At 50.5% G+C, this 25,019-nt stretch overlaps 1 protein-coding gene across 1 annotated transcript in view; it reads left to right on the top strand.

Annotated features, from left to right (window-relative positions):
* RAB11FIP4 (RAB11 family interacting protein 4) overlaps window positions 1-25,019 on the top strand; it is a 144,382-nt gene that overhangs the window by 36,024 nt on the left and 83,339 nt on the right. Inside the window, exons 2-3 of the mRNA XM_050763800.1 lie at window positions 3,986-4,073; window positions 6,138-6,226. Coding sequence (XP_050619757.1) covers window positions 3,986-4,073; window positions 6,138-6,226 — 177 coding nt within the window. The remainder of the gene's footprint in view (window positions 1-3,985; window positions 4,074-6,137; window positions 6,227-25,019) is intronic.

The raw sequence follows: 25,019 nt of genomic DNA on the forward strand, positions 1-25,019 counted from the left end.
GAAGGCAGAGCTCTGACCTTGGAGAGGATTGTAGGTGTGAGCACGGGAGGCTGGGGGTAGAGGGTGCCCTGGTCCATCCCCACATTCACAGACCCCCTATAATGCCAGCGATGTGAAGGCAGGACGAGAGGAGGCAGAATGCCAGCTGGAATGGTGGGTGGGCTCCCCTGCAGCCCTACAGGTGGCACCTGGGCATTGCTATTCTCAGAAGTCACGTCATTGCCTGGCAGTGTCAGAGGCTGGCATGGCTTGGGGGAGGGGGCAGCTGCAATGCTGAGGAGGCTGGCAAAAAACCACTTTCCTCCTTCACTGAAATTTTACAGATCTTTCCTGAGAGCCCACTAGGTACCAGGTTCAGGGGGGTTCACGGAAAGAATGTGGCATGACCCCGCTGCCCCTCCCTCATCCCAGACTCACACCAGAGTGGAAAAGCAGGGTCAGCCGGAATCAAGATGCAAGCACAGAGCTTCCAGGTTCCAGGCAGGGAGAAGATGGTTAGGGTGGGGCCCTCTTTGTCCACTGCTCACCTTCCAAAGCCCACTGGGCACAGCCCCATGGTGCCAGGCCACCGGCAGTGACCAGGGCTTCAGACCCCTGCTGCAGCTGCCACGCTGTGGGCATGCAAGAAAAACATGGTCCCTATAAATAGATGAATCCCCAGCGTGGTTTGGCTTCGGTGCCTGTTATGGGCGGTGTGGTGTGCTGGTGAGTCTGCCTGTAACGGCGTGAACACTGACAACAGTGACAGTGAGCCGTTTCCTGCACGCTGTGCTCTGCAGGCCCCAGGTGCCCTCAGATCCATCATCTGCAGTCCAGCCTGAGCAGATTCTGGAGAGAGCTCATCCTGGCCTGGCTGTGCTATAGATACTGATGGTAATTATTAGGGGGAGCGGCAAGATGCCTGACAAGGAATGTGAGCATGTACACATGTGTGTGCACTATTGTGTATGTGTGGCTAGCCAGCAGAACCAGCACCTACCACCATCAACCCCTGAAAGAGTGCCCGGCATGTAAGAGGTGCTCAGTCATCACTTGTTGAATAAGTAAATGAATGAATGAATGAATGCTTGTATGGGTGCTATGGGAGGGCTGCCACTAAGTTTTAGAAGCAGTTTTAGATTTAGAAGCAGGCTTCTGAGCCAGGCGTGGTGGCGTGCCAGTAGTCCCGGCTACTTGGGAGGCTAAGGTGGGAGGATCCCTTGAGCCCAGGCATATGAGGCTGCAGTGATCTATGATCATGCCACTGCACTCCAGCTTGGGCAATAGTGTGAGGACCTGGCTCTTAAAAAAATGTATTATTATTATTATTATTATTATTATTATTATTATTCCGAGACGGAGTTTCACTCTTGTCACCCAGGCTGGAGTGCAGTGGCATGATCTTGGATCACTGCAATCTCCGCCTTGAAGGCAGAGCCCTGACCTTGGAGAGGATTGTAGGTGTGAGCAAAAACAAATATTATGAAGCCTCTACTATGTACCAGTCATGGTGCAAGCAACCAGATATACAGTGGTGATCAGAACTGACAGGGTGCTTGCCCTTAGAGAGCTTACTTTGTAGAGAGAAGATACAAATTAATCAAATTATCCCACACACATACAACTACATGAAAGAATATGGAGAAACTAAGGCTAAGACTTTCTGTAGTGAGGTTGGGAGATACTCACGCCTGCTAAAGTTCCAGCCACACAATATCCCAAAAGACTTGGATGCGCAACCGAGGTCGTGATCTGCCAGCCTCCAGCATTTCTCAGCTGCGAGTACCCTAACCAGCTCACCAGTCAGAAAGGCTTTGCAATCTAGGATTTCTGCCCAGCCAATGAGCTGCCTCTGAAAACAACTTTCTGTAGAAATCCTCCGTAAAAAGTCCTCTCCTGGCCGGGTACGGTGGCTCATGTCTGTAATCCAAGTACTTTGGGAGGCCGAGGTGGGCGGATCACCTGAAGTCAGGAGTTGGAGACCAGCGTGGCCAACATAGTGAAGCCCCCTCTCTACTAAAAATACAAAAATTATCTGGGCATGTTGGCGGGTGCCTGTAATCCCAGCTACTCAGGAGAGGCTGAGGCAGGAGAATTGCTTGAACCTGGGAGGCGGAGGTTGCAGTGAGCTGAGATCGCGCCACTGCACTCCAGCTTGGGCGACAGAGCGAGACTTCGTCTCAAAAAAAAAAAAAAAAAGAAGAATCCTCTCCTCCACTTGCCTCCTGGGACGCTCTTCAGGGCTGTCCTGATCCCTTGTACCTTCCACTCTGGTGTGAGTCTGGGATGAGGGAAGGGCAGCGGGGCCATGCCACATTCTTTCTGTGAACCCCCTGAACCTGGTACCTAGTGGACTCTCAGGAAAGACCTGCAAAATTTCAGTGAAGGAGGAAAGTGACTTTTTGCCAGCCTCCTCAGCATTGCAGCTGCCCCCTCCCCCAAACAAAGAATTGCAATTCTTTGTTTCCCAAATAAACCCTCCATGTCAATCTCTTTTTAGTTAACAATAAATAGCAAGTTGCAACAAATAGTTTGAAGGGAAAGTATAGGATGCTACAAGACAGTATAGCAGCAGGGTGGGTCCTGAATCGATGCGGGTGGTCAGGACAGACCTGTCTTGGGGAGGGACGTTTCATACAGGTACAAAGGGAGACCTGAAGGATGAACTGACATGATGAATGGGGAGGACAGCTGTGCAAGATACAGAGAATAGCATGTGCAAAGGCCCTGGGGCAGAGAAGAGTGTGGTGGTTTGCCTTGAGGAGCTGACCAAAGGCCAGTACGGCTGGAGTACAGTGAGTGATGAAGAGTATGGGAAGAGAGGGAGTGGAAGGGGTCAGATCGCATGGGGCCTCATGGGCTGTGCTGTGGACTTTGGATTTTTATCCTAAGTGTGGTGGAATGATACTGGAAGGTTTTAAGCAGAGGAGTGGGTGACATGATCCAGTTAGACTTGCATGGTCCAGGAGAGAGAGGATGATGGCTATGACCAGGTGGGGCCCCTGGGGTGGTGTGGGAAATAGGGAGCTGTGGGATACAGTGGTGGCATAGATTGGACGTGAGTGATAGTGAGCAGACCCAGTGATGCTGAAGAACCCTGCAGTGGCAGGAAGGGAGGGAGGATGGGGTCAGGGAGTGGGACATTCGGATGGGTGGGATTGGAGGGGGTGATGACTCGGTTGACCAAGGGACTTGGTGCCTGAGGTGGAATATGAGGCAATAAAAAAGTCAAGAATCTGAGAGGCCGGGGGTTGATGGTTCATCCATACAGCTGCAGGAACCCCCAAAGATGAGTTATAAAAGCAAAAAGCTGGAAATAACCAAAATGCCCAGCTATTAGGGGTGGTGAAGTAGATTATGATGAACCCACCGGGCAGAATATGTTACAGCCACTAACAATGTGGGTTGTACACACCAAGCAGCATGGAAACTGTTTCTGTCCTACTTACTATTACACGGGAGAGAAACTCCAACCTCGGGGATGTCTGACTCTGCCAGGCTAAAGCTTACTTCCTTATTCATTTAACACTCTTTATTGAAGTGCAAGGTACAAATAGAACAGAAAAGTACATCAGCCACCAGTGTCCATCTCAGTGAGTTTCCCCATCTAGCCAGCGCCTAGAACAAGAAATAGAACAAGAGAAATGGTGGGGTTTCTAGGTCTTTTACAATGCGTTTGTGTCCATTTTGTATGAAAGAAACCAATTTTAAAACATTGGCAGAGCCTTGGCTTTCAGTGTGCAGCCCCTGGGGGAAGGAGGCTCGGTCCCTGAAGCCGTGCGCTCACGGGGGAGCTGGTGTTGGCTCTGCTTTTCCTCGCCCAAGTTGTCTGTCACCATGGGGAGAATAAAGTGGCCCCGTGGCCGATACTGACCCCAGGGTGAGGGGAGAGGATGGGGCGGGGACACTGGTGTCCCTCCCTCCCTCTCAGCCTCCCTGTCCCAGTTCCCTGAGTCTTCGGGTGATGCTTGGGTGTCTCACACCTGTCCCTGCTTCCTTCCCACAGGTGGAAAAATTTGTGAAATATTTGGATCCCAACGACCTGGGGAGAATCAACTTCAAGGACTTTTGCCGGGGGGTGTTCGCCATGAAAGGTGAGGCCTTCTGGGGAGGCTTTCCCACGTGCTTCAGGCCCTGCCCAGCTGGGGAAGCTGGTGTGGCTGGGACCCAGCCTGGATTCCTCCCCACAGGGCTCCCAGAGCCCAGGATGGGCCAGAAGTCGGTTCTGCCTCTGGCTTCCCGGGGGGCAGAGAGAAGGACACAGTTGTCCCAGCCGTGGGGGCTGTGGTCTCACCCATGGAGGTCACTTCTGCCCTTCCCCTTGTCTGCCTGCCTCTGGAGAAAGCCTCCTCCTTGCTTTTCTGTCCTCTTCCTCTGTCTCCTGCTCTGGGATGACCAAACCCAAGGAGTCTCCTGGGCAAACCTGGACAAAGTGCTGGTCACCCGACTGCCCGCCTCCCTCTGAGCTGCTTTTGTGTCCTCCCTGCTCCCACCTCCTTTTTTTTTTGAGACAGGGTCTGCCTTTGTCACCCAGGCTACTGGAGCGCAGTACGACTATCATGGCTCCCTGCAGCCTCAACCTCCTGGGCTCAAGCAATCCTCCTGCCTCAGCCTCCTGAGTAGCTGGGACTACAGGAGGTACACCACCACGCCGGGCTAATTTTCGTATTTTAAGTAGAGGTGGAGTTTCGTCACATTGCCCAGCCTGGTCTTGAACTCCTGAGATCAAGTGGCCCTCCCACCTTAGCCTCCCAAAGTGCTGGAATTACAAGCCTCCATGCCCTGCCCTCTCTTCCTCTTAATTCTTCCTAATTCCTGCCTTTCTTACTTGCTCCCCCTTCCAGCTTTGGGGGACACTATAAATCCCTCTGTCTTGTCCCAAAAATTCAAAGGCCAGTTGTGAGAAACTTGTAGAAATCAGAATATGGCCACTCACTTACTACTAAGCTGTTTATCTGAGACAGTGAAGGCCAGGCACGGTGGCTCACACCTGTAATCCCAGCACTTTGGGAGGCTGAGGCAGGCGGATCGCTTGATCTCAGGTGGATCACTTGAGTCCAGGAGTTTGAGACCAGCCTGGCCAACATGGCGAAACCTCGTCTCTACAAAAAATACAGAAAAATTAGCTAGGCATTCTGGTGTGTGCCTGTGGTCCCAGCTACCTGAGAGGCTGAGGTGGGAGGATCACCTGAGCCCAGGAAGTCAAGGCTGCAGTGAGCTGACGTCACGCCACTGCACTCCAGCCTTGGTAACGGAGTAAGACCCTGTCTCAGAAAAGAAAAAAATCTGAGACAGTGGCATAGATCACCAGCCAGGTGGGCTTGCTAAGGCCTCCCCACTAGTTGCAGAGAGAATGCAGTCACTTCTGGAGTCCCAGGGTGTCTGGTTATCTGTAAAGGAAGCCGTGGTTTCCTGTCTGTGGCTCAGATCAAGGTGAGCCCTTTTCTGTGGGGCGCCTGTGAACCCTGGGAGGGTGGAAGGATGCAGGGTGAGGGATGAAGGGAAACAAATACACGGTGCAGGGGGCACAGAACACAGAAGGCACCCAGGGAAGGTCTTCTGCGTGGATTTGACAATGGGCCACTGCAGGCTGCACCTGCCATGTGCCTGTGCCAGGCGTTTTGTCGGGTCCCCCTCCCGTGTTCAGTACAACGTTGGGGCATTTGGTTGGGAACTCAGGAGCGAGGCCAGCCGTGTGCAGAGTCAGCAGGAACTGGAGCTGTCCTAGAGCAGCCCTGTCCTGGATGTCCCAGGGTCTGCAGGACGCAGAGGGCACCCAGCTCAGAGGAATGGGTGTGTTTGCTTTCTCCAGAGGCTGGCAGAGTTGTTAGGAGTCCCTGCGAGCCAAGCAGGCAGCACTGCCTTAGGTCCCCTCCCCCAGGAAGGCCTCCTTCTTCCCTGTGTCCCCAGCCTGCCCTCTGCGTGTGGGAGTTAGTCCCAGAGGACAAGGGCCTCTTGCAGCTCCCTGCACAGTGCCCTGAGCCGAGTTCCCCACTGCCTGGGCTCCATCCCTGCCTTCCAGTGCTCAGCTGGCCTCCTGGAGCCTCGGGCCCCCACCTCAGCCCTTCCCACCCCATGCCCATTAGTTAGAAGCAGAGCAGCCATCCCAGGCTGAGGCTCAACCTCTCACCATCCCTTGTGTCTGCCTGTCTGCACAGGGTGCGAGGAGCTTCTGAAGGATGTGCTATCGGTGGAGAGCGCCGGGACTCTGCCGTGCGCGCCAGAGATCCCAGACTGCGTGGAGCAGGTAAGGCTTGGGGGACCTCTAGGACCTCCATGGCTCTGCCTCCTCCTTGGTCTCGCCTTTGCTCCATTTTCAGTATCTGGGAGGATCCAGAACCTCCCTCTGAGGACCCTTCTTGAGCATCAAAGTCAAGAAATAGTTTTTGGAACAGGAGCCCTGAGGCCCCATTGGGAAGCCCCAGCAGAGTGTGTAACAGCTGGGGGTCCCCACCCAGCAACTTTGTTCCCCATCTGTGGCACGGAGGAGAAACTGAGTTCCAGACAGGGAAAGTGACAAGTGGAGGGGAGGCAGGACTGGAATTGTTTCCTTTTCTCCTGCACCATCGCTCTCTGGTGAACGCTTCCTGTTTATTTGTTTTCAAACAATGAATTCTCCAATTCTCTGACACTAACTGGTGTCCAGCAGTCAGTTCCACCTGCCACTAACTACCCAGCATTAGCACAGACTCCACGAGTCAAGGCCAGCCCCATGAGACTGCCCCACTTCCCATGCCAGCTGCGGTTCTTCCTGGATAACTGCAAACACAGGGTTCCCAGGACCCCCTCTCTCAGGCTGGGTAATTCACTGGAAACACTCAGGAAATGGTTGTACTTATGATGATCAGCGTATTACAAAGGGTACAACTCAGGAATAGCCACACGGAAGAGATGTACAAGACAGGGTATGGGGAGCCGGGATACAGAGCTTCCGTACCTTCAGGGACACTGCCTCCCAGCATATCACTGTGCTACCAGCACCCAGGCTCTCTGCATCTCATTGTTCGAGAATTTGTAGGCCTGGCGCGGTGGCTGATGCTTGTAATCCCAGCACTTTGGGAGGCTGAGGCAGGAGGACAGCTTGAACCCAGGAGTTTGAGACGAGCCTGGGCAAGATAGTGAGACCCTGTCTCTACAAAAAAATTTAAAATTAGCTGGATGTGGCGGTGCACACCTGTAGTCCTAGCTACTGGGGAGACTGAGGTGCGAGGAGCACTGGAGCCCAGCAGTTTGAGACTTCAGTGAGCTGTGATTGTGCTGCTGCACTCCAGCCAGCCTGGGTGACAGAGCCAGACTCATCTCCAAACCTAAAACAGTTTTTACAACCCGGTCTCCAGCCCGTCTCCTGTGCCTGGAGGTTGGGGGTAGGTGGGAAGGTGAGGAAATTCCCACCTCATTGTATGCTTGGTCTTTCTGGTGACCAGCCCCATCCTGAAGCTCTGTATCAGGAAGTGGGACAAAGACCACAGTCCCCAAGGCTCTGTTTTACTGTTATCATCACCTAATGGTGTGTTTCTTATAAAACTTTGAACTAGTTTTCCAAACAGTGCAGCTTCATCCTACAGAGAAATAGTTTAAGGTGCACAAGCTGACAACCAGCGAGGTCCCTCCTGGTGGCGACACCCAAAACTAGAAGAGAATGATTTTGATTTCTCACCCAGTCCAACCCCCAATCCTTTTCCCCAGTTCTGATGGGTGCCTCCTCCGGCCCCCAAAACATGAGTATGTTTATAGCTGAAGGAGATCCAGGACCCCAGAGGCCGCTTTGGCCGATGGTAGGCCTCTTGGAATCCAGCTGGGTCGTAGGGCCAGAGTTGGGTTCCCTGGGCAGGACTGGAGGAGGGACAGTCCACAGAGAGGGACACAGTGCTGAGGGCTGCCAGTCCACGGCGGCAGAGACCAAAGCCAGGCACCAACTGTGGCTAGGCCTCAGGCTGCTGTGCTCAAAGCAAGAGCCCTCAGGGATGCGTGGAGATAGCTGGGCTCCAGGCCCATGCCCGTGCCAGCAGTGGTGGCTCCAGGCCTGTCTTGATGGGTCCAGCAAGGAGGGGTTGAATATGTATTTGGGGCCAGCTAATGGAACCAGGCTTAGGGCAGAGGACCCCTACTGAGTGTCCCAGGAAGTTTGTGGGGAGGCCCTTCCTGGATTGCTGAGTGGGAGGCAGTGTGCAGAGGTGTGCAGGACTGGGTCCACACCCACGTGGGCCACCCAGGACAGGCCATGGAACCTGAGCACATTCTTCTCAACCCCTCTGAGCCTCAGTGTCCGCAGCTGTAAAACAGGGCTTGCCACGCCAATCTGGAGGGTCTGTTGTGAAAGTTCAGTGGGAAGACAGACCCCTAATATGTGCTAATTCCTCACCGCCTGCTGCTGTAAGAAAATAGTGCTGAAGTGACCGTTTGCATTTTTCAGTTTACCTTTGGATACTGGTGTTGCAAAATTATGTCAAACTAAGGCCCTGCCCCAAGAACTGCAGGGCAGAGTGGAGCCGAGGCCTGGGGTGGGTGGGGAGTGCGGGTAGGGATGGCGTGTTCCCTGCAGTCTTTGGCTGCTTTTGTGGCCCCCACATTCTGCCATTCACACCTCTGGAAAAGATGGCACGTGGAGAAAAGGTGAGCAGGGGGCACAGAAGAGCGGGCCTCCACCAAGGTACTCTTTTTTGTAAACTGATATTATTTTCCTCCAAAGTCTAGAGGTTATGGGAAAGTAGAAAGAAAGACCGCATCAGCCTATCTCAGCAAGCCTGGTGCTTCTCCTCATTTGTTCATGGGACTTTGCAAGCCTATAGGTGTTTGTTGCTTTGGGTTTTAAGCTTCTCGTGGGTGAACTGCTTTCTGCCCTCCATGGAGGCCTGGCCCCGGCTTGGGCGACCAGAGCCTAGTGAGATGGCAGTCGGTGGGGACACAGTGGCAGCCTTGTTCATTATACTCGCTGGGGCTGTTTGGTTGACCTGGGCTCCGTTCCCGACCATGGGCTCCTGTGTGTTGGCAGGGAGAGGAAGGGGGCACAATCCGAAGACCAGCCTGACCGAGCGGACGGCTTCTGGGTTGTGAATGAGTCCCCTTCCCGGCTCAGGCTCCTGTAGTAGCAGGGTCAAGACCACAGCTCTGCAGATGAGGTGTCAGAGTGGGCCAGACGGGGCAGGTCCGAATTTCTCAGGCCCGGCCCTTGGCGCCCTGCTGTGTCTTAGCTGTCCCCTAGGGGTCAGTCTGAGACCGAGAAGAAGCGGTGCCTGGATCACTAAGTGGGCTTCCCAGATGCCCCCAGGGAATGCAAACCTGAGGCATGATTTGAGGAGGTGTGGGGATGACACACAGATGGGACGGCAGGCGCTCCACCCCTGTGCTGTGCTTGTGTGCTGGGAAATGAAGCCTGTCTTTTGGGGACACCCCCCTCTCCCCAGGGTGTGGATGGAGACCTCTGATGTCACCACTGGATGTGGCTCATAGTTAAAGCAGTGAATGCTTGAGTGCTGGCTGGTGGGCGAGCCGCTGCCACCTGGCCCCTGAGAGTGCCCTGCCCTTCTCATCCCCTTCCCAGGCCCCAAGAAGCCCCTAGCATTGGACATCAGTCAGGGACCCCTGGGGTTGCTGTCCAGACGTCAGGCCAGTGCGAGTCTATCCCAGGCAGTTGATGCCTGGATGCACCAGTTCCTGACCTAACTGGATGTGGCTCCACCTGCGTCCCCAGAGCCCTGTGAAACACTGGCACGGGGAAACTTTGAGTCTTGAGAACCCCAACTGTTGAGCAGGCTGTTGAGCGAGTTTCCTGACCCAGGGAAATTTGCTTCTGGTCATGCCTGGGGTCCCTGGAATTGCCCTGGGAGTTCCTCTGAGACTGTCCTGCTCAGGCTGCCCATCAGCCCCCAGTCCATATGCTATAGGGGCTTCTGTGGGGAGGGGGCATGGAGACATGTGGAGAGCGCCACACTCGGGTGCTAAAGGCAATGGGATAGTTGCTAGGGGCCCGTGGCCACCCCTCGGCAGGTGGTGATGTGAACCCTAACCCTGCAAGCGCTGTAAGGCCATGGGCCCCGTTCACCCACCCCAAGGTGGATTAACAGGCAACCCCATTAAATGGAGAGGGCATCCGGCCACCTGCCCTCCTGTGTAGCCACCATGCCAGCAAATGGTGTCAGTAGCCTCCAACCCAGAGAGTCATCCTCAGCGCCCCCTCATGCAGCTGCCTGGAGTCCTCCGTTCCCCACTCACCCCTGCCTCCGCCTCCCATCGCAGTCACCCACTCACCCCTGCCTCCCCTTCCCATCGCAGTCACTGCCACCCACCGACCAGGCGTCCTCCTGTCCTCGGCCCTCCTCTCTCCACACCCGCATACCACAGTTTGGCAGGCTGTCCCTAAGTTGCTGCTCTGATTTGTCACCCTGCTCCTGGGACCTGTCCTTACCAAGGGATGAAAACCAACATCAGCTCCTACCCACTGCTCCAGCCTCATCTCTCACCGTGGTGCGTCTCACACCTAAAACTGGCGATACCAAACCACTCCCTGTTTTCTGAGCAAGCCGCGTTCTCTCTTGCCTCTGAGCCTTTGCATGAGTGTTGTCTTTGTCCTAGGATGTCCTCCTTCCCGCTTACTTGTCAGGAGCTAACGTCTACTCACCTTTTTAAGACTTACTCGGCAAGAGTGGTGGCTCATACCTATAATCCCAGCACTTTGGGAGGCTGAGGTGGGAGAATTGCTTGAGCCCAGGAGTTTGAGACCAGCCTGGACAATATAGTGAGACCCCTTCTCTTTAAAAAAAATTTACTTAGGTACCACCTTCTCCAGGAAGCCTCCCTGGCTCCTTCTGCCCCAGCCCAAAGGAGAAGGACCTGCACTGAGCTTCCTGGGGGCCCTGCACCCTCTATCACCGCCCGAACCTCACCTTTCATGACAGCCAGCCCCATGTCCACCCAGTGGCTGCAGGACTCAGGCTGAGCTCCTCCTTTTCACCCCCAGGACAGCACCCACAGCAAGCATCCTTATCCATGCTCCTTGAGTGCGTCTAAGTATTTCTAAGACTAGATATCTGGAAGTGGAATTGCTGTATCAAAGGGTATGTAGATTTTGTATTTTAATAGATACAGATATAATTTTCTTCCACAAAGCCTGTACCGTGCGTATCATCCAAGCAGTATATGAGAGTGCCCCTTTCCCATGGCCTTCGCCAACCCCGGAAGCCATCCATCCACCTGCTGGTCTCCGGCTCAGCAGCCTGGGGGGAGGAAAGCCCGTTGCCGCCGTCCTCTGTGCTGCCCGGCTTCCTAGGGAGGCAGACCATCTTTTTCTTATCTTCCCATGCCCTCTGGATTTCTGCTTTTACGAATTATTCATATTCTTTGCCCGTTTTCAATATGGTTGTTTGTCTTTTCCTTACTGATTTATAAGAAATCTCTGTATATTCTGTTTTTTGCTTGTTTGTTTGTGTTTGAGGCAGTCTCGCTCTACTGCCCAGGCTGGAGTGCAGTGGCGCAATCTCAGCCCACTGCAACCTCTGCCTCCTGGGCTCAAGCGATCCACCTGCCTGGGCCCCACAATTAGCTGGTACCACAGGCACATGCCACTGCGCCCAGCTAATTTTTGTTTTTGTTTGTTTGTTTTGGTAGGGACAGGGTTTTGCATGTTGCTCAGGCTGGTCTTGAACTCCTGTGCTCAGATGATCTGCCCACCTCGGCCTCCCAAAGTGCTGAGATTACAGGTGTGAGCCACAGCAACAGGTTGAAATCTCTATATATGCTGATTATCAATCTTTATGCATTTTGCTTGTGTTTTAATCTTGTTTTGGGAGTGTTTTATTACACAGAATGTTAATTCTGATGTCATCATTTATCAATCCTTTTATGCCATTTACATTTTGTGTATCATTTTGTGCCTTCTCTACCTCCAGGCTATAAACATATTCTTCTATATATCATTTTCAGATACTTTTGAAAAAAAGAAGTATTTATGCTTAGCTCTTTGATCCACCTGGAGCTTATTTTTGCTTTTGGTGGGAGTAGAGATCTGGCACTCTTACTTCCTCAATATGGCCAGTGCTTTGAGTTCCTAATGTTGAATAGTCCCTCTTTCTCAATCAATTTGAAATGTTATCTTTATTGTAGGCTAACTTGCCTTATAAACGTAGGTCTCTTTCTGGACTCTAGTCTGTTATATTGATTTGTCTACCTAATTTTAAGCCAAAGCCATAGTTTCAGTTACTCTTGCTTCATAGTTTGATATCTGATAGGGAAAGGCTCTCTCATCCTTCTTTTTTTCCTTCAGGCCAGGTGCGGTGGCTCACGCCTGTAATCCCAGTACTTTGGGAGGCCGAGGCAGGTGGATCACCTGAGGTCAGGAGTTCGAGACTAGCCTGACCAACATGATGAAACCCCATCTGTACTAAAAATACAAAAATTAACCAGGCATGGTGGCGCACGTCTGTAGTCCCAGCTACTTGGGAAGCTGAGGCAGGAGAATCACTTGAACCTGGGAGGTGGAGGTTGCAGTGAGCTGAGATTGCACCATTGCACTACAGCCTGGGCGACAATGCAAGACCCGTCACACACACGCATACACATAAAAACAAAACAAACAAAAAAATACCTTTTTTGTTATTCTTAACATATTTTCTCTTCTGGAACAGCCTATTTGTCAAGCTCTCTTACAAATCCTGCTGGAGATCATGTTTGAAATTGAATTTGTGCATTAATTGAAGGAAATTGGCTTCTTTACAATATTGCATTCTGTCATCCAGGAATATATATATCTCTTTATTTATTCTGGCCTTTTATGCCCTCTAAGAAAGTTTTTTGTTGTTGTTTTTTTGGTTTTTTTGAGACAGAGTTTCGCTGTTATCGCCCAGGCTGGAGTGCAATGGCTGGATCTCCACTCACTGCAACCTCTGCCTCCCAGGTTGAAGCGATTCTCCTGCCTCAGCCTCCCTAGTAGCTGGGACTACAGGTGCCCATCACCATGCCCAGCTAATTTTTTGTATTTTCAGTAGAGATGGGGTTTCATCATGTCGGCCAGGCTGGTCTCAAACTCCTGACCTCAGGTGATCCGCCCGCCTCAGCCTCCCAAAGTGCTGGGATTACAGGCATGAGCCACCGCATCAGGCCAGAAAGTTTTATAATTTTCTTCAATAGGTTATGCACACTTTCTTCTTAGGGTGACTATATTTTGGAGTTTTTATTGCTGATATGTGTAGGATCTTTTTGCTATGATATTTTATAATTGGTTACAACTGATGTATCGGATTGGTTTTCATTTTTGGTGTTAATCTTGTCATGATAACCTTGTTAAACTCTCCTTATTTTATTTATTTATTTATTTATTTACTGAAACAGGGTCTCACTCTTGTTGCCCAGACTGGAGTGCAGTGGCGTGATCTCGGCTCACTGCAGTCTCTGCCTCTGGGGTACAAGCAATTCTCCTGCCTCAGCCTCTCAAATAGCTGGGATTACAGGCATCCACCACCACGCCCAGCTAATTATTGTACTTTTAGTAGAGATGGGGTTTCACCATGTTGGCCAGGCTGGCCTCGAACTCCTGACCTCAGATGATCTGCCTGCTTCGGTCTCCCAAAGTGCTCAGATTATAGGCGTGAGCCACCATGCCTGGCCCATTAAACTTTCTTTATATTTTAGTAGTTTATTTTTATGCTATTTTCTATAATGCTTAATTCTATATAACAAGGTAACCATGTTGCCATTTTAAATTTTAAATGGCAACATGATATTTCATCACATGAAGACAACCAAATTTATATAACAGTTCCTTATTGTTGGACATATATATATATGTATATGTGTGTGTGTGTGTATATATATATATATTTTTTTTTTTTTTTTTTTTGAGAAGGAGTCTTGCTCTGTCACCCAGGCTGGAGTGCAGTGGCGCGATCTCGGCTCACTGCAAGCTCTCCTCCCAGGTTCACGCCATTCTCCTGCCTCAGCCTCCCGAGTAGCTGGGACTACAGGCACCCGCCACCACGCCCAGCTAATTTTTTTTTATTTTTAGTAGAGATGGGGTTTCACCGTGTTAGCCAGGATGGTCTCAATCTCCTGACCTTGTGATCCACCCACCTTGGCCTCCCAAAGTGCTGGGATTACAGGTGTGAGCCACCGTGCCCAGCCAGGTGTATATATATTTTTAACGTAATTTGGGGAATTAACAAAAGCAGTATAATAATCATTCTTTTTCTTTTTCTTTTTTTTTTTTTTTTGAGACAGAGTTTCGCTCTTTTATTCCAGGCTGGAGTGCAATGGCCCGATCTCGGCTCACCGCAACCTCTGCCTCCCGGGTTCAAGCGATTCTCCTGCCTCAGCCTCCGCGCCCGGCAATAATCATTCTTATAGCTAAGTCTTTCCCCACAGCAGTAATCATCACTTTAAAGTAAATCAGAGATTGGCAAATTACAGACCCCATGAGCCAAATCTAGGAGCCTGTTATTGTAAATAAAGTTTTACTGGAACACAGCCACACCCATTTGTTCACATCTTATCTGTGGCTGTTTCCACACTGCAGTGGCAGAGCTGAAAAGTTGCCATGGAGGCCAAATGGACTGCAAAGCCTAGAATATTTACTGTCTGCCCTTTACAGAAAAAATTTGCCAACCCATATGGTAAATTCAGGCAAATGGAGACTGTTTTATGAGAAGGATGCAAAGGCTGGGCACAGTGGCTCACGCCTGCAATCCCAGCACTTTGGGAGGTGGAGGCAGGTGGATCACCTGAAGTCAGGAGTTTGAGACCAGCCTGACCAACATGGTGAAACCCCGTCTCTACTAAAAATACAGAAATTAGCCAGGCATGGTGGCACACGCCTGTAATCCCAGCTTCTCGGGAGGCTGAGGCAGGAGAATCCCTTGAACCCAAGAGGCGGAGGTTGCAGTGAACTGAGATCGCACCGTCGCACTCCAGCCTGGGCAACAGAGCGAGACTCTGTCTCAAAAAAAAAAAAGGGCCGGGCACAGTGGCTCAAGCCTGTAATCCCAGCACTTTGGGAGGCCGAGACGGGCGGATCACGAGGTCAGGAGATCGAGACCATCCTGGCTAACACGGTGAAACCCCGTCTCTACTAAAAATACAAAAAACTAGCCGGGTGAGGTGGCGGGCGCCTGTAGTCCCAGCTACTCAGGAGGCTGAGGCAGGAGAATGGCGTGAACCCGGGAGGCGGAGCTTGCAGTGAGCTGAGATCCGGCCACTGCAGTCCAGCCTGGGTGACAGAGCGAGACTCTGTCTCAAAAAAAAAAAAAAAAGAAAGAAAGAAAGAAAAGAAAAAGAAAAAGATGCAAAATATTGAAACTGCCTAATACTAATCTGTCAAATTCCTCTGCAGGAATCCCATCAGGATTGCATCAGATTCCTTCTACCCTTTTGATACTGGTGTTGCTGGGTTTTCAGACCCTTTAAATTTGAGATGTTAAAATTAGAACCCCTCTTTTGAATTACAATATGGTTTAACTTCTTAAAGTACATTTTTTGGTCACTAAGAGGGCTTTCTTCATGAATTGCCTGTCCACATTCTCCACCCTGGCTATGTTTACTTCTATTGAGTTTTTTTTTTAAGAACTAGAAATATAACTTTTTGACATACATTAAATTTTTTCCAGCTTGTTATTTATTTATTTATTTATTTATTTATTTTTTTTTTTTTTTTTGAGACGGAGTCTCACTCTGTCGCCCAGGCTGGAGTGCAGTGGCCGGATCTCAGCTCACTGCAAGCTCCGCCTCCCGGGTTCCCGCCATTCTCCTGCCTCAGCCTCCCGAGTAGCTGGGACTACAGGCGCCCGCCGCCTCGCCCGGCTAGTTTTTTGTATTTTTTAGTAGAGACAGGGTTTCACCGGGTTAGTCAGGATGGTCTCGATCTCCTGACCTCGTGATCCGCCTGTCTCGGCCTCCCAAAGTGCTGGGATTACAGGCTTGAGCCACCGCGCCCGGCCTTGTTATTTATTTTTAGCTTTGTTTATGACACCAAATTTAAAAATTTTTATAGCCAATTCAGCATTCTTTTGCTTTATGGCTTCAGCCTTTGGTGTAATGCTTATAAATGCTTTCCCGCCCAAGATTGTGAAACTGTTCTGTTTTATTTTTGTGTATTTAATTTTTCTATTTAAAGCTATAATTCATAGAATTGACTGTGATGTCTAGAGTGAGGTAGGGATCCAGTTTGCCTTTTAGCCGTCAGTTCCTTTTGCCCTCCCTCACCTGGCTGTTCAGCAGCTTCTTGCTAGGCTATGCTTTCGCACGCAGTCCCCTGATGGCAAAGGAAATGAGGTTTGGCCTGGTGCAGTGGCTCAGGCCTGGAATCCCAGCACTTTGGGAGGCTGAGGTGGGCAGATCACTTGAGGCCAGGAGTTCAAGACCAGCTTGGCCAACGTGGTGAAACCCCATCTTTACTGAAAAAAAAAAAAAAAGTTAGCCTGGCATGGTGGCACATACCTGTAATCCCAGCTACTTGGGAGGCTGAGCCACAAGAATCACTTGAACCCAGGAGGCAGAGGTTGCAGCCAGCCGAGATCGTGCCACTGCACTCCAGCCCGGGCAACAGAACAAGACGCTGTCTAAAAAAGAAAAAAAAAGGAATTTGGGTTTGCTGGGAACCCAGACCTGAGCCTGAGCCCAAAATGGCTCTTTTGCTCATGTTCAGAAGGGGCTTTGCCAAACTCTCGTCTTTCCGGAAGTTTTTACAATGATCATAACCTGTGCCTCCTCTAGAACTTGCTGGGGAGGAGGCCTACAGCCTGAACAGCTAAGCCCACCCTTGCTTCATTTCATCCATCCTGAAACAAGCATTTCTAAAACCACTCATGACAATGGCACTTATAAATTCTAAAAATACTTCTCCTGACAAACAGCACTGTGATTCACCGCGCTGCTGGAGGTGTGGGTGGGGCGCCATGCTCCCACTGGTGTGGTGGCAGGAGGGAGTTTCAGAGCTCAGGGAAGGAGCCTTTCTACTTATATCTGGCCCCAATATATTTTTCTGTGTTTCAACACCCTCCCCCGCCTTCCAAAGAGAAAAAAAAATCTACTTATCCCAAGCTTCAGAGCTTCTGTAAGATCCTCGATTTGTGTCTTTAGGTAATAACTCAACTGATTAAGCCAAAGGTGGCTGGGACAGAAGCAGTGCAGATATGGAAGCCCCTTTTGTTTGTTTCAAGCCTGGTCTGCCCTGAACCATGTGTCTCCTACCTCCTGCCCCTGACCATCCCTACCCTAAAGAGGCTAAGCTGAGCTGGCCGGCGAGTGCTACTTCCCACGGGCCACCTCCTGCCCCTGATGCCCAAGTCCACATAAATCGTTAGAACCTACTCACCAAGTTAGAGCTTGATAAAAGTCTGGAGAGGCTCCTTATATCCCGTCTTTTTAAAGCTGAGCAGGAGGGAAAAGTTTGGGTTTTATGACCCTGTAGGACATTAGCCACCTTCGTATGTACCGTTCCAGTCTCATTTCAGCATCCTTTCTTTCCCTGATGACACAGACTTTGATCCCTCCCCTTCTCCTTTGGACCAGCTATCCCTACCTGCTGCTTCCCTCATTAATGAGTCTAGCACAGTGCGTTTTTGAAGGAGTAACTGTGGGAAACACACAAGCACAATCACATGAGGGCAGATGTTCTCCGAGACAGTGCGGTCGAAACCAATGAGGACTCTGGGTCAGCAGGGCCCGGGGTGCTTCATGTGTCAGAGGCTGAACTGGAATCTCAGTGGAGATTCTACACCCACCATTCAGTTTATAAACCTCCGAGGGCCCAGGCTTCTGCTGCAGAAGGTGCAGGAATAAAGAGTAGATCACTTTTACTAAACAAAGACCTAGAGAGTTGGCTTTGTCTCCAACTTTTTATTTTGAAAATTTTCAATCTTCAGAAAATTTTAAGAGCAGAACAATGAATCCACATATATCCTTCACTTGGATGACCAGTTGTTAACATGCCGCTAAACTTAGTTTCTCTGCCCCTGTGTTTGTTGGTGGGGTGTATGTGCATACACACTACTTTTTCTTCTGGACCATATGAAAGTTAGTTGCGGACATGACACTTTATCCTTAAATACTTGGCCATTGCTAAGAAGAAGGACACTCTCCTGTGTGACCACAATATAGTTATCACTTGCAGAAACCTTAACATTGGCATAATTTGTTACCTACTATAAAATCTACATTCAAATTTTCCAATTTTTTTTTTTTTTTTTTTTTTTTTGAGACGGAGTCTCGCTCTGTTGCCCAGGCTGGAGTGCAGTGGCCGGATCTCAGCTCACTGCAAGCTCCGCCTCCCGGGTTTATGCCATTCTCCCGCCTCAGCCTCCCGAGTAGCTGGGACTACAGGCGCCCGCCACCTCGCCCGGCTAGTTTTTTGTATTTTTTAGTAGAGACGGGGTTTCACCGTGTTAGCCAGGGTGGTCTCGATCTCCTGACCCCGTGATCTGCCCGTCTCGGCCTCCCAAAGTTCTGGGATTATAGGCTTGAGCCACCGCGCCCGGCCAAATTTTCCAATTTTATATATATATATATATATATATATATATATATATATTTTTTTTTTTTTAGATGGAACCTTGCTCTGTCACTCAGGCTGGAGTGCAATGACGTGATCTCCGCTCACCGCAGCCTCCGCCTCCTGGGTTCAAATGCTTCTCCTGCCTCAGCCTCCCGAGTAGCTGGCACTACAGGCACCCACTACCACGCCTGGCTAATTTTTGTATTTTTAGTAGAGACGGGATTTCACCATGTTGGCCAGGCTAGTCTCGAACTCCTGACCTCGTGATCCACCCGCCTCGGCCTCCCAAAGTGCTGGGATTACCGGCATGAGCCACCGCACCTGGTCCCGCCCAGAAATAATTTTATAGCTTTTATTTTTATCTCAAATCTAATCCAGGATCACACAGTTTAGTTGCCATGTTTCTTTAGCTTCTTTTAATCTAGAAGAGTTCCTCGGCCTTTGTTTTATTTTCTATTTTTTTTTTTTTTTAACTCCTATAATGACATTGACCTTTTTAAAAACTTCAGGCCACTTGCTTCAAAGAATGCCCCTCAATTTAGATTTGCCTTTATTGATTTTCTAGTCCTTTGGGGTACTGTAACTTAAATTTAAATTAAAAATAAAATGGGGTGGCGAGGAGGGGTCCTGGAGGGGAGTTCTACTGTGTTTATTTTTCAGGTCTAAAACACACTTAAAGTGCGTATTGTTGGCGCCCTCAATGGGCCTCAGTTTTCCCAGGTGAAACATGATCTAAACACCCCTTCCAGCTTGTGTCCATTCTAGCATTTGGGGAAAAATGCCTAATTGTGTGTGTGCGGCCAAGCGTCCACCCTTGGCATCTCTCAAATTGTGGGGAGGCAGCTGGCCTCGGTACTTTCTGGCTCCAGGAACATGCCACGGGCCATTGAACGTCTGTGCGGTGTACACTGGGGACAGTGTTAGGAAGTGTGGGCTCTTACACGTGACCAGGCCACATCTCCACCCTCTTTGGGCTGAGATTAGGACATTGGGGTAGGTGTATTTGTCTCCTGAGAGGGCCAATCTCAAGAGAAAACGAGAAAAGAACCCTCCAGGTCTTTGGGGGAATTATCTGAGATAATGTGGGGAAGAAGTCTAAGCCCCTAAGATATACTGGATGGTGCTTCTCCAGGTACCCGTGCCCGAGGGAGAGACCAGCCACTTGCTGGGACGCCAAGGGGCATCTTCCTGGAGCAGCAGATTCCCTGGAAGAATTGGGGGAAACATTGTCCAACATTAAAACTAACATGGAACATAATAAACATATTTTGAAGATAAGAAAGAAGCCTGTAATCCCAGCACTTTGAGAGGCCCAGGCTGGAGGATCCCTTGAGGCTAGGAGCCTGAGCAGCAAAGTGAGACCCCATATCTATTAATAAAAAAAGACAAAAATTAACTGGGCGTGGTGGCAAGCACCTGTGTGTCCCAACTACATGGGAGGCTGAGGCAAGAGGATTGCTAGAGCCCAGGAGATTGAGGCTGGAGTGAGCCGTTTGTGCCACAGCACTCCAGCCTGGGCAACAGAGCAAAATCTCATCTCAAAAAATAAAGTAAAATAAAGATAATAAGAAAGACTTTTATCAATTTTATTTTACTTTATTTTATTTATTTATTTTTTCGAAACGGAGTTTCACTCTTGTCGCCCAGGCTGGAGTGCAATGGTACGATCTCGGCTCACTGCAACCTCCGCCTCCCAGGTTCAAGCGATTCTCCTGCCTCAGTCTCCCAAGTAGCTGGGATTACAGATGCGCACCACCACGCCCAGCAAATTTTTGTATTTTTAATAGAGACAGGGTTTCACTATGTTGGTCAGACTCGTCTCGAACTCCTGACCTCATGTGATTCGCCCACCTCGGCCTCCCAAAGTGCTGGGATTACAGGCACAAGCCACTGCGCCCAGCCGCTTTATTTTATTTTTGAGACAGGATCTCACTCTAGCACCCAGGTTGGAGTGCAGTGGCGCGATCTCAGCTCACTGCAACCTCCACCTCCCAGGCTCAAGCAATCCTCCTGCCTCAGCCTCTTGAGTAGCTGGGACTACAGGCGTGCACCCAGCTAATTTTTGGATTTTTTGGAGAGACAGGGTCTCACTATGTGACCCTGGCTGGTCTTGAACTCCCAGGCTGAAGCGATCCACCACCTCGGCCTCCCAAAATGCTAGGATTCCAGGTGTAAGCCACCATGCCCTGCAGGAAAGACTTTTAAAATTGTTTTGCTTTAGAGGCTACTCTTTCGAGTCCTACTTCTACTATAGACCCATGTCCCTCTTCTGCTGTGGGGCCACTTTATGCAAGGTATTACTGTTATTGCTGTTTTGTTTTCCTTTTCTTTTTTTTTAAGAAACAAAGTCTTACTCTGTTACTCAGGCTGGAGTGCATTGGTGTAGTGGTGTGATCACAGTCACTGCAGCCTCAACCTCCCAGGCTCAAGCAATCCTCCCACCTCAGCCTCCCCAGTAGCTGGGACCACAGGCACACACCACCACTTCCAGCTGATTTTTTGTTTGTTTGTTTTTTCAGAGACCTGGTCTAGCTATGTTGCCCAGGATGGTCTCAAACTCCTGGCCTCAAGCAAGGCTCCCAACTGGGCCTCCCAAGACACTGGGATTACAGTCATGAACAACCTCTCCTAGCCCTGGTTTCTTATAATAAAGTAAATGCAATGTTCCTTTTAGTAACAAAACAGGTCTTGGCTGGGAGGGAGAAACGGGGAAATTTGACCCCACGTGGCCGAGGCCTGAGATGGGCTCCACGGGCAGCCTCCAGGAGGGATGTAATTTTGCCTCCTCTCAAGGCTGGCCTCAAGGAGGCCTGATTCCAGCCCCTTTGTCTAGCGCTGCCCTGAACCTGTAAGAATCCTTCTGACCAGATCCTCACCAGACACTGTGAATCCTCACCCAGGTTGCTTAGAATCCTGGAAAGAGCTCAGGTTCGAGTCAAATGGGCTGAGTGTGGGTTCTGCTTGACCACTTCCTGTGTGTCATTTGGCAAGTCGCTTTGCTTCTCTGAGCCTTCTTCATTTCTGCCTGTCTAAAGTCGGAGTCGTCAGCCTGATTTTCAGTGTTGTGGTGAGAATGCAATGGATTAATGCTTCTAAAGGTTCCTGAGGAGACGGGTCCCCCAGTCAGTAGTATCTATGACTGCATTCTCTGTGCCACTCAGAACCCTCAGGGGAATCATTCAGGACACTGGGGACAGAATTCCCTCCCCTTCCCATTCCCAAAGTCACCAGCCTGCCTCCAGCTGCACCCACACTTTCAGCTTGCTGCTGGGATGGTGGGTGGCATGACCCAGCTCTGACACAGGGCCTGCCCTCCAATCCCAGCTCCTCACTCGCACCCTGCCTGAACACTGGATCCCAGCCCCTCCTGCCAACTCAAGCACTGGCCTTCACAAACAGCCCCTCACCCCAGCACCCGCACCACGCCCCTGCAGGGTGCTTTCCACTCACTTCTGGAGCTGACATAATAATGCCCATGGGCAGGGAAGCACCCGCTTGACCCCACATCCTGGCTTTCTTTCCTTTGGTCTATTTCCTCCAAAGACTGGTCTCAACTCCCTTTCTTGTGCCCCTTTCTCTCTGTTGCCACTGCCAATCACGTCTTGGCCCCTCTGTTCTGCTAAAACACTTCTCACAGTCACCAGGAACTTCTTTTTGAGACAGGGGTCTCACTCTGTCGCCCAGGCTGGAGTGCAGTGGTGCAGTCTTGACTCACTGCAGCCTCCAACAGCTGGGTCCAAGCAATCCTCACAACTCAGTCTCCCAAGTAGCTAGGACCACAGGCATGTGCCATCATCCCCGGCTATTTTTATTTTTTGTAGAGATGGGGGTCTTGTTCTGTTCCCCAGGCTGGTGTGCAGTAGTGCAGTCCTAGTCTGCTGCAGCCTCAAACTCCTGGCCTCAAGCAATCCTCCAATCTCGGCCCCCCAAAGTCCTGGGATGACAGGCATAAACCACCTTGCCTGGCCACCAGGAACTTCTCACTGACCAAATCCAAGCATCAGTTCTCTAGTCACGTTTTTACATAGCGATGGTGTGTGGTGAACAGATCAGGGTAATTAGCATTTCCATCATCTCTGGCATTTATCATTTCTTTGTTTTGGGAACATTCGATGGTCTCCTAGCTACTGAAAATCTGTATTATTGTTAACGATAGTCATCTTACAGTGATGTGGAGCAATGGAACTTATCCCTCCTCTCGAACTGTAATTCTGTACCTTTAACAAATGTCTCCCTACTCTCCTTCCCCTCCCATTCTCAGCCTCTAGTGTCCTCTGCTCCATTCACATTTTACTGCAACCCTGGGCAGGGCCTGGCACAGCCAACCTCTCCCTTCTCAGACCGTCCTTTTAGCTCGAGGCTTCCTCCTACCTCTCAGGCTGCTTTTCTCCCCACACACCCCCCGACTCCCCTCCTTATTTTATTTACTTATTTATTTATTTATTTTTTGAGACGGAGTCTCCCTCTGTCACCCAGGCTGGAGTGCAGTGGTGTGATCTCAGCTCACTGCAACCTCCACCTCCAGGGTTCAAGCGATTCTCCTGCCTCAGCCTCCCAAGTAGCTGGGATTATAGGACCGTGCCATCACGCCTGGCTAATTTTCCTATTTTTGGTAGAGACGGGGTTTCACCATCTTGCCCAGGCTGGTCTTGAACTCCTGGCCTTGAGTGATCTGTCCACCTCAGCCTTGCCTGCCCTCCTCCTGGGTCCCTTTAAATGGCACTGGGTCTCAGGCCTCATCCTCAGCCCTGTGCTTCCTGCCTGCCCTCTCCCCAGGGGAGCCAGTTGGTCCAGGACTCTAAATGCACCATTACCCTGAGGCTCCCAAGATAGTATTTTCCCCTCCGACACTGCCTTTGGCTCCAGACTCTTCTATCAAACCTTTGGGCACCCTCTGCATTTCCAACATGTTCCAGGCTACACCCTTTGATCCAGCTCCATCCCCTCAGCCCCAAGAATGTTTCCCCAGGCTCCCCATCTCAGTAAATGGCACCATCTCCCCCACCTGGTCACTCTGACCAAGGATCAAGTCGTCCTTCATTTCTTTCCTTCTTCCACATCCAACCCGTCACCACAGCCTGATGGTTTTACCTCCAAACTGTGTCCCGAGCCATCCACTTCCCTCCATCTTGGAGGTTACAGCCCAGTCCCGGCAGAGCCACACCCTGCCCCTGTGCCCCTACGGCCTGCATTCTCTCTTATCTTTTGTGGTCCGTATGACACCAGAGTGTTCTTTAAAACTTGTAACTCCTAGTCGCCAGGCATGGTGACTCACACCTATAATCCCAGCACTTTTGGAGGCTGAGGCGGGTGGATCACCTGAGGTCAGGAGTTTGAGACCAGCTTGCCCAACATGGTGAAACCCTGTCTCTACTAAAAATACAAAAATTATCTGGGCATGGTGGGAGGCACCTGTAATTCCAGCTACTCAGGAGGCTGAGGCAGAAGAATCTCTTAAACCCAGGAGGCAGAGGTTGCAGTGAGCCGAGATGGCGCCACTACACTCCAGCCTGGGCAACAGAGCAAGACTCCGTCTCAAAAAAACAAAAAACTCCTAAGTCCCACCCTGCCCTCCCTTGCATAAGAGCCTCCAGTGACAAAATCTGAAACCCCAACTTCCCACTGTGGCCTCGCAGGTTTCACTTGTGCCTGAATCTTTGACCTTGCCCCTCCCAGATTCCCGGTGACTCTCATTGTTCAGCCACCCTGGCCTGTTTTCTCTTCCTCAAACTGCCCAAGTGAGTTCTGCACAGGACCTTTGCCTGGCTTCCCCTCCAACTAGAACCCTTGTCCCCCAAATCTTTGCACAGCTGCCCTTCTGCCCTTCGGGTTTCAGCACAAATGTCACCTCCTCAGAGAAGCCTTCCCCGACCACCCTCTCAAGAGGTTTTCATGTGATCAGGCCAGTCTCTGCCCTGGGAGAATGGTCTAACAAAGGGGTGGCAATTCTTCAGAATGCCCAGGGGCTGAATTTTCTAGCGAGTTTCTAGCTGAATTTCTGCCCCCATCACACCGAGCACCCTGCTTATTTCCTTGACTATGCACCACAGTTAGCTGCATGTTTTTTTAATGGCTGTGTAATAGTGATACATGTTTTTGGGATACATGTGATATTTTGATAACTGCATACGATGTGTAATGATCAAATCAGGGTAACTGGGGTATCCATTACCTCAAACCTTTGTCTTTGTGTTGGGAACATTACAGTTCGTCTAGCTATTTTGAAAGGTACAAGAAATTATTAACTATAATTTCCCTGCTGTGCTAGCAAATACTAGAACTTATTCCTTCTCTCCAACTGTGTCTTGTTTGGCACAGTCTGGATCATCTACGTGTGTCCTGTCAGCCCCCCACTGGCCTGTAAGCCCCGTGGGTCCGGGGATTCGTCTGTGTCATTCACTGCTGCACAGTGCCTGGCATAGAGAGGCTGTCGGTGCAGATTTGTTGCACAAGCAGATGGATGAATCTCAGATGTGGAATGTTGACTCTTCGTCGGGGAGGGATGGGCTCCTACCTAGGAATCTCCGAGGACCAGCTCAAAGGCTGTAAAAATCACGCCCTGCCT

Source organism: Macaca thibetana, chromosome 16 (assembly GCF_024542745.1).
Source record: "Macaca thibetana thibetana isolate TM-01 chromosome 16, ASM2454274v1, whole genome shotgun sequence".
Lineage (NCBI taxonomy): Eukaryota > Metazoa > Chordata > Mammalia > Primates > Cercopithecidae > Macaca > Macaca thibetana.